Source organism: Phlebotomus papatasi, chromosome 2 (assembly GCF_024763615.1).
Source record: "Phlebotomus papatasi isolate M1 chromosome 2, Ppap_2.1, whole genome shotgun sequence".
In the NCBI taxonomy this organism is placed as follows: Eukaryota; Metazoa; Arthropoda; class Insecta; order Diptera; family Psychodidae; genus Phlebotomus; species Phlebotomus papatasi.
This window is the reverse complement of record NC_077223.1, coordinates 46,774,309-46,784,433: the sequence shown is the minus strand read 5'-3', so window position 1 is coordinate 46,784,433 and position 10,125 is coordinate 46,774,309. Positions and strand designations below refer to the sequence as shown.

Genomic DNA, 10,125 nt, shown 5'->3' with positions numbered 1-10,125 from the left:
ACAGTTTTTCAGATATTCAAATAATATGCTGTTATAAAGAAAAACATTACTTTTCTTTTTATTTGTTATTTAGATCTCATCGCCTAACGATAGTACTGTCTTTTTTGTGATGATTTCGATAAAAGAAGCTCTCCGTAGTTCTGTATTCATGAAAATGTCAAAATTTTGAACTTGGAGCTCCTGTATCCAGGCAATCGCTTGACCTAGGTCGGATGTTATATATGTTCTGAAAAGGTTTTGACATCAGCTAGAACATATTAAAATTTCAGCTCAATCGGACCAGTTTTAGGTTTTGACAGTTATTCAAAATGGCGGACAGAAACGTCAAACCAAGATGGCGACCACACCATCTTGTAGATCTCGGTCACTTTATCTTAAATTATCAAAAAATTGGATAATTTTTAGCCAAATACTTTTATAATAAAGCTTTAGAAAGACCATTACATGCAATTTTATAATATAAATCATGCGTTCTTAGAATGATAATAGGGAAAATAAATATTTTAATAAAAATAATGAACAAAATCGAAGTGGATTGTTCTAGACAGATAAATTTAGAATAGATTTGGGCAATTTACTACTCTGAAATCGATTTTAAACTTGCACCTTCAGATAACTTTTTTACGGAGCCGTTTTTTGACAAAATACCTATATTAGCATTTCATTGACTATTACTGAAACCACAAGAATCCTTTTGAGGATCATTGTATCTTACTTGGTACTTAACATATCCCTATATACTTTGACATGGTAGACCGGATCGGCGAAGACTATCAATAAGTGCTAGAATTGTTCAAAGTCTCACGAACAGCAGAGTGCAAAGTCACCCCCCGAGTGCAAAGTCACCCGCAACGACGGTACATAAACGAACTCCTTACTGTCAATTTAAAAGTACTTTATTTTCTAATCACTTTAAATTAAAATTATGAATAATATTTTATAAAATGTCTTATGTTGTCAGTTTTCTTCAATCTCTCCTTCTGGCATGCTTTCGGTGTTTTCTGTAGAACTGTTCCATGGCTTTGTACTGCGGTGCGTAGACATCGGGAACTTCCTGACCGATGGCCTCTATGAAGATCATCGACACTGTAGAGAGGCCAAGAACTTCCTCTTCGTACGCTATCAGTTGCCTGAAGAATCCCACATTGGGACGTATTTGGGGTCTTGTTGCCTTCAAGTATAGGAAGGAATCTCTGAGGGTCATACCGAAATAGCGTATCAAGTACGCGAGACAGAAGGATGTTGACCGACTGACCCCGGCCACACAATGAACGAGGGTTACACCTTTTTTCAGTCTCTCAGTCTCAATTCTCGATGTTACTTCATCAAAGTGAGTCCTTATGTCATTCTCTCCCTTATCCAGAACTGAAACACGCATATACGCAGGTGGAGGTTCAGGCAATGGTGTGTCCGGTAATTCAGGAGCCACATTGACTATTAGAGTGACACCGAGATCTGATATTACGTCCGGACGTGCTGCTCCAGCTCCACATAAATACAAGGATGGTAGTATTTGAGAGAGACCATTGAGTGAATTACTGGGATTTTGTCTATTCAAAGAAAGGAAATAACAGAAAGTTTTACATTAATAAATTATTAAACTTCTTTATAATTATAAATTATAAAAGCACTAGGGGGAGGTGGGGCTACATTGAGCTGTGGGGCTACATTGTTATACGATTTTTTCTCATATTTCTAAATGAAACTGGGTTTTAACATGATGTAATTTGGATAGACAAAATAATTGTGAATCTAAATAAAATAATTGCAAGGACCAGTTTCATTTAGAAATATGCGAAAAAGTCGTATAACAATCTAGCCCCACAGCTCAATGTAGCCCCACCTCCCCCTAATGCAATTCGAGGACTTGATACAATAAAACTTATTGAATGGTATTGGATGAAAATTAAATAAAAAGATATATTCTCATCATTAAAAAAAAATCATATTTCTTTACCGCCCCAATTCTTTTTGATTTCTCAAGAATCCATCCTTGTCATTTCAGCACATTTTGAAAGGAATTCAGGCAAACATTCCATGACTCATAAGACAACAATTTCATCTAAAAATATTATTTTCTAAAAATATTTATTTGGCAATTTAAAAGCGCAGTTCTTCATTTGCGTGAGAAACGGTGAAGTGAAAATTTTGAGGAGAAAAAAAAATGGTAAACAAGATTGTTTTGATGCCAGATATATAACATATTTTCACTAATGCAGGAGACACATCTTAAGATTTGGCAATATCACGAGTTTAGTCACAAGAGTCTATAAAAGTTTCAACAGGGCTGTCAGATGTCCACGCAGAGCAGGAAATGTTGAACAGGGATTTTTTTGTATTTGATGAAAAACAGAGCATATAGGTCATGGTAGTTCACAGATCTAGTTGGATAACAACATAAAAAGAGTGTGTCGCAATTTATCAATGCGAAGGATAGCAGATTAATGGATTGTGTTACTTTTCATGACGGCAAACAGACAGATATCTAATCTGCAGCACCTGGTTGTATAGTCTTTTTTTATATTTTCAAATTTAATTTTTTTTTTTTTGGAAAGTCGAAACACCCAGTCAGTTGCACTTTAAAAGAAAATGCAGAAGAATTTCAATAAAAACATTCTCAATTTAGCAATAAACCTCACATGTTTCTGCGAAAGTACGAATTATTTCGCTTTATTATAAATTTTGTATGAGATTATATAGAGTCTGATGAATTGGCAGTGAGCCCAAATATCTCAAGTATTTTTGATCTTTATAATAACACCAGCTACACGAGCCTGTTATTCATTAGGGACTGAAATTCCATTCAAAAATGGCACAATGGAGGTGTTACAAGTGAGAAAAAAAACGAAAATTAAAACAACGCATTTCTAATGTTTTGCCAAAAATAAACCATCAGTTAGAGCTAAGAGAGTCACCCACCTTTCCTCAATTCCTGAACTTAATACGCATAATTTTTTGCCAAAGATATGCTCCACAGGATCCTCTCGTTGACAACTTTCTTGCATAAGGGTATCACAGAAGAATGTAGCAAGTTTATTCTCACTTTCCGTCATCTTATCTCAAATTTTGCCGCTTTGAATGGAGTTCAGTTTGATAAGAAATAATTTGCAAAATATTCTAATAAACAATTTGTCAAAAGTCAACGAAAACGAAAGTCTCTCAATTGCAATAAAATTTACGATGCACCAATATTCACCCGAAATATCATCACTTTCACTGCTCTTTTTCAACACAAAAGCACTTAAATTTTCATGTGAATATTGTACTGAAGAACTCAAACTCGTAATTATGGGTTTTTCGCAAAAATAAATATCTCAGGGAAATATTTATACGATGTGAGTGATCTAGTAGGCGATCGCTAGGCGACTGAGGCACAGAGTGCTTCGATTTTCCTCAAAACCGTCTGTTTTTGTGTGGCTGATTCATTTGCGCGTCACTTCACGAAAAATTTTCTCACAGCTTTTCTTTTCCCCGCTTTCTCTGGTATGTCTATATATAACATTGAACATCCTACAAAGTTATCAATGGCCATACAGTGTACTTGTTTTCCCTATAACACCATTATACCTACACGCGCAATAAAGCCTACACATTCCACAAGCTTTTTTTTTATGTATTTCCCCGAAATCTCGTGATAACTCCAAGAAAAAAGAATTTTCAAAGTGAAAATTATTGTAAAGTGTAGGTAGATGACATGAACTTCCTCTCGATGCTTCATCATAATTGGCTTTGTGCCATTCTTTTCCTTAGTGAATTGTAGAATTCAGTGTAAAACTATTTGAAATATTCTCGTTGTTATGACACTATAACACCATTTATGACACAATCTGGGTTTAATTCTTATTTAAAAATAGTTTACAGGATAAAATTAATGCCAAAGTAAGGCATGTTGAACAATTTATTTTTATTTAGCACAAACTATCACTCAATCTTCTTCCCTTCGCTGGACATATCAAATTGGTCATTAACTATTCCCAGTTGTTTTTCCTGTGGAGACTCTACGGAAAACTCATCCTGAGTGTTTACTTGCGCCCAGGGCTGTAAATCACCCCTACAGAAAATCCAATAGATTATGCAACCCACCAAATATATCCCTGAAGAAATGTAAAAAACTATTTGCCATTGTTCTTTAGTCTTATCACTCGTGATGATCCCTGTTAGCAAGGGACTCACAATGCCTGGAATTGTGGCAAAGGTGTTCGATATACCAAGAATTACAGATGCATGATTTGGAGCTAAATCAAGAGGATTTACTCTGAAAGATATAAAATTGATCAGACCAATTTGCTTATATACATTTCCAGTGATCTTACATGAATCCAGACCAAGCGAAAGCTCCAAATCCAACAGCTACGGTGATACAAGCGACAGTTCCCACAGGATCTAGAAGGTAGGCTGCTAACATCATAAATACTGTCTGAGCGAGGAAAGCTCCACAATTGAAATAACGACGAACTTGCACAGTAGTTAGGTATCCCTTGACTTGACTCCAGTCAGCCAGATATCCAGAAACTCCAAGAAGACATCCCATGGCCAAATATGGAATGGCAGATATGAAGCCGGTCTTTTCCAATTCAAAATTCAAAGTATCTGAAATTTCATATTTTCCTCATGTTATAAATCTGTGTTAATCCGAATTGACTATACTAACCTTTAAGGAATGTCGGAAGCTGAGTAAGAAGTGTAAAGAATCCCCAGTTCTCAGCAAAATGCGATGCTATAATAGCCCAAACTGCAGTTGATGTCAAGATTGCCTTCCAAGGATGTACAATTGTTTTCTTTTGTTCCTGCTGACCAATGCTGTTCATGATATAGGTCTTTTCTTCTTCAGATATATAGGGGTCTTCATCGGGTCCACCCTTCACGATAAATATCCATGCAATTGCCCATACAACTCCAATCGATCCGAAGAAATAGAATACACTTTCCCAGCCTAAAGCAACAGCAAGAACACCTGAAAGGGGCATTGCAACTACTGTTCCTGCATAATTTCCCGCAAAGCCAATAGTGGCCATTCTGGAACGTTCGTAAACTGGAGCCCATCGAGCCCATACAGCATGGATACAAGGGAATGTAACTCCTTCAAAGATGCCCTCAATTATTCTCACAGCTAAAAGCATGTAAAGACTGTGATTTGCAGCTACTGGAGTCAGGATTGTCAGCAATGCAGTTACCCCTATGCCACTGGCAAAAACCTATGAAGAAAAAATGTAGTTCAAACGGATCTTATGGCTTCAGCACTGAGAGAAAAACGGGGGTGCGAATAAGATTTTTTCCTCATAACTTTAACACTTTTAAGGTGTAAAAATATATCAACATTTTTTAATGTTAATTTTACATCTTTTTAAGGGTGAAATTAACATGAAAAAGGGTCACTTTAACCCATAATACACTTAAAAAGGGTAATATTTACACCGATTTCGGATCAATACTGCAGGGTAAAATAAACATTTCCGGAATGTTATTTTAACTTTTTCGGATTCCTCTCAGTGAGACTACAACTTAAAGAATCTTTAACCTATCTTATTTCATAACGGACAAAGATTAAGGTTCTTTTTGAAAATATAAAAATCACTACAAATTTTATTCAGATAATCCTCCTGACCGAAAACCCCGTGGAATGTTAGGATTCATTTAAAAAACTTTGAGCAGAAAATTAAAATGTAATAATATGTGTAGACTGCAGACCTAGGGTAAAATGGTACAAGTTGGACAATTGTACAATTTGGACAGGGCTTTTTGGCTTGATAAATTTAGTACTTCATTTTTATTTGTATATTTTTAATGCTTTAGTCTTATAATTTGGTTCCTTATGCTTAAAAACAAATTTTGTACTATATTTATCAAGAAAAATACCATATCCAACTTGTACCGGCAAATTGTCCAATTTGTAACACTAATTCCAAATTATATCACTTTACCCTATAACAGTTGAAAATTATTATTTAATATTTTTGCATGGGTATCGTTGCAGTGTATCAACTTATTTTGTTCTCTCCAAAACCAAGTTTTTTGGTTTATTTCGAAACCAGTCTCTACGTTTTCTTTGATTATGATATCCTTAGGGAATATTTCAGGTGATCTTTTCGCCTATATCTACGACTTAAAACTACATCTACGACTTAAAAAAAACACTATTTTGAATTTTCGAAGGTCAAACTGTAACTATTCTTTAGAAAGCTTTATTCGCAACCGATTTAGTCAAACTTGAATATTTTGGAAATGTCTTAAAATTTCTCATCGGCGTATATTAGTCCCAGTCAGAAATGAATTGGGGAAAGTTTCCATGCTTGATACCATTGGAAGCTTCGTAATGACTAAATTTTCTATGCTTCACAATATATATGTGACTCATCGGAACCATATTTTAAAAACTATGGGAAAGTGGCCAGTTTTTAAAATATTTTTCAGAGTCATGTTTATTGAAAAACATAGGAAAAATTTAGTCATTACGAAGCTTCCAATGGTATCAAGCATGGGCACTTTCCCTTACATAAAATACCCGTTATTTGATTTATTTTCTAGAATATTTACTTCTTATTTGTGTATAATTTTATGACTAATGTTAAGACCAGGGGCCCGCATCAAGCCTAATAAAAAGTGAAGCTATTTTTCACTTTTTCTTGTAAAAATTTTGCAGATATTGCACCGTGACTTAAATAAATTTTCTCGTAGTTCTTATAATATTTCGGGGAACATTATGATGTATTTTTAGATTGCTTTTAATGCATGATTTCGAAATATATTAGAGTGGTAAGTCAATTGCATTTAGGACAAATCTTGCCATTAGTCTGCAGTGCCACTATGCAAAAACGTATGGAAAAATGAAAAGCCGAGAGGCCTCTGATTAATACACTACTCATTCAATTTTCGACTTTAGAATGGAATTCTGATAATTTATAAATTACATGATTATGTGCTCAGAAAATCAAGCGAAAAGAAAATTCACGAATAGCTCTATCTCGTAAGTTCGAGTATTCTGTAAAACTGTAACGCTTTGCCATATATTTTTTTCTTTATCTTCGAGATATGAAAGTAACCTGAAATGTTACTTGAATGGGTCCCGGTCAAAATCCTAGTAATGCCAAAATATAAATTAATTTAGCAAAAATAGTACACAAAGTAATCGAAATTCAATGAGAATATTGGTAATTGGGAAGAACCTAATTGTTAAATCTAAAATTTAACAAGAGGAAGGTCGAGAACTTTGTAAGAAAAAAGAATAATTATGAGGTATTAAAATAATCAATATTGCAATTTTCTGTGGATTCAAACGAATAGGAAAAGGACTGAATAACTGGACTTGTCGAAGGAAAAAAATGCTTCATAATGTAGGTTTAGAACAATTTATATGTTTCTATTTTATTTTTAGTTAAAATTAAAGTAAAATCATTAGCAAAATTAGTAATATTATAATGTGGATGTGATTTTATCACTATCTATCACACCTTTTGAAATCCTTATAGATCCAGTCGACTACCACCGGCATCAATCCGTCTGATATTTTAAGTTTAGGGGAAAGTACTCTCACTTTGAACGTTCATGTCTTCAAATAATGTGAATTTTCTTTGATATTTCCTATGAGATTTATACATTTCTATTAAATATTATAATAGAAATGCTTCTAAATATTGTAGGATAACAGGATCAGAGTTATAAATATTTCTGAAAATATGGGGATGTGTTCCTACTTTCATTAAAAAAAATACTTTGCTCGATGTACATTTTAAGGAATATGAGAAAAATCCACTGACTAATTCTATTCCTGGCTATAAGTACCCCGGTCTCCCCTACATGTTTTGATCCCATTAAAATATTTAACAATTTTCGGACTTTAGGAAAAAGATATAGGATTGCTTTCAGAAACCAAGAACTGATCACGTATTCTTTCTTGCATGATAACACCCCTTTAGTGTAACTTTTCCACATTACTTTTTTTTAGTACTATTAATCCCCCAAATTAACTCCGTTCTTGAGTTACGTAGGTAATCCAATCTTATTATGTACTCTTGAGTGAAGATGAAATGAGAGATAGATGTAGAATCTGTTTTCTATTCTCATTTCAGTTGCAAAATCATTCTTTTCAAGTACCTTGGTAAGTGAATTCAAGTAGATTCTACTAGTATCACTTGAAGTAAAGATTACACATGTGTGTAAATACACATTTCTTCATATATTGCATTTTAATACTAAATGCGTAAATAAATTATTGTGTTTTATAAATACAGGAAGTCAGGAAATTAATCAGAGATAAAAACTTACATAATGTCCACCAAACTTAGATCCTAAATATCCTCCAATTAGTTGAGTTAAGATGTATCCATAAAAGAAAGAACTAAGCACCAGTCCTTGTTCTGTTGAGTCCCAATTGAAATCTTGCTCTTGAACTACTGTCCCATTTTGGAGAGTTACATTTCTCTTCTCGGTCATGGCCACAATAGCCACACTCAGATTCACCCTCAAGGAATATACATTGAAAAACCCCAAAAAGGCCATTAACACCACCACGTAACGTCTCTTCCTCCAAAATCTCCATGTGATCTTATCATCCACTAAAGTTTCACTTAAAATTGAGAGATTTTTTTGAGATTATATAGCTTGGGTTTAACAGATATTGCCACTTGAAATCAAATCACCTGATTGTTTTATCCTTTTTGATATTTTCTGGATTTTCACCGACATCTCCAGCGATTCCAACAGAATTTTCAATATTTTGTATTGCCATTTTGAAATAATAATAAAAAAAAACACTTAGAAAAATATTTTTAAAAATTACTGAACTAATTCATTCTTTAATTGAACAAGTGTTGCTTTGCTTTGAATGAACTTCTCAACACCGCAAACGTATAAAGACTAATTTGGAACTCATGAGAATTTGCTCTGGTAAGTTATCAACGGCAATGATAAAGATACGTCTCCATGCTCCACATAATATTGTCGATTTGATGTGCTTGAGGATGAGAAAATACAAAGATACATCCAGAAAGTATTATCTTTATAAAAGCACTTTGGTCAATTCAATAAAATTTCAAGTGTTCGCTCTAAACAATTCTCCCTGGTATTCTGCTCAATCTTCGACAACTGGGCTAAATTCCGGGTTGAATTAGAATGCAGATATGAGAGGTATGCAACTTGCATAGAGACAGAATTAAATTATAAAAATGTCAGAACAGTAGAAACCCCCAATTGGCCCAATTATCTTTTCATCTCTGGTAATTCACTCTTTACAAAAAGCCTAGCATTTATGAGAGCAGGTTGAGAAAATCGTAAACATTCTTATCAGTAGCAATTTACGCTATTTGTACAATTTATATTTCAATAAAAAAGTGTAAGAATCAGACTAAAAGTGTGAATATTCCTCTTCCAACTTGTAAACAAAAAGTTAATAGTCCTAAAACCCTTTTTTAACTCCCACGAGCAACATCTTTAATAATATAATTAATGGTTTTATCAAGTTATTTCAAGGAAAAATAGTATTGATTTTTCTAAGTGTCTTAAATTTAAATCTTCCACTCCAATTAAAAAAATAGTCCAGCTTTGGGAAAAATTAGGGGTTATTGAATTAGGCTTAGGAAAGAAATAATATAAGTTTACACCATACTTAATATACCTTTCTCGCCTAGGAGTTTAAGGAGTTTTCAGGAGTAGTTTAAGAACGAATTGCAAATTCGATTTTTAAGTTATATACAAGAAGCTAAAGAATCAAAAGATTTATAATGAAACTGCCTCTGCCTCTTCCTGAAACTACGACACACTCCCTTCTATATATTGAACCTAGCGATGTATTTACTCTTTTAGCACTCAAAGAATTTTTATTAAGATTATAAAATCTAATAAAATAGATATCGTTTAGCTCTAGTAAAAATAAAATTACTGATAAGCAGATCAGTTGATTGTAGGTGAAATTCAATGTGAGTAAACTCGGAAGGCAAGAATACTCGATTTTTTAAAACTAACTTTCTATTAAAATTCGTGATATTTAATGGAAATATCGGATTTAGATTATATCCAATCCAAGCACATTGACATCGAGTTCTGCTAATTGCATTTTAAATTTTATGGATCATACAAATGATGAGATATAAATTTAATTTGGTCAGTAAAAAATTAATTTGGTTAAGTACT

At 33.5% G+C, this 10,125-nt stretch overlaps 2 protein-coding genes across 2 annotated transcripts; both read right to left on the bottom strand.

Annotated features, from left to right (window-relative positions):
- Positions 1 to 878: 878 nt before the first annotated feature.
- On the bottom strand, positions 879 to 3,744 carry LOC129801342 (dual specificity protein phosphatase 18). The gene is made up of 2 exons (XM_055846280.1): positions 2,920 to 3,744; positions 879 to 1,550 (listed from the first exon to the last, which is right to left on the bottom strand). The coding sequence occupies exons 1-2, from the start codon at positions 3,051 to 3,053 to the stop codon at positions 968 to 970; spliced, it is 717 nt and encodes a 238-aa protein (XP_055702255.1). The 5' UTR covers positions 3,054 to 3,744; the 3' UTR covers positions 879 to 967.
- A 70-nt stretch (positions 3,745 to 3,814) lies between these two features.
- LOC129801336 (sialin-like) lies at positions 3,815 to 9,120 on the bottom strand. Its single transcript, XM_055846272.1, has 5 exons — positions 8,637 to 9,120; positions 8,263 to 8,563; positions 4,652 to 5,195; positions 4,314 to 4,590; positions 3,815 to 4,255 (listed from the first exon to the last, which is right to left on the bottom strand). The coding sequence occupies exons 1-5, from the start codon at positions 8,723 to 8,725 to the stop codon at positions 3,922 to 3,924; spliced, it is 1,545 nt and encodes a 514-aa protein (XP_055702247.1). The 5' UTR covers positions 8,726 to 9,120; the 3' UTR covers positions 3,815 to 3,921.
- Positions 9,121 to 10,125: the final 1,005 nt, after the last annotated feature.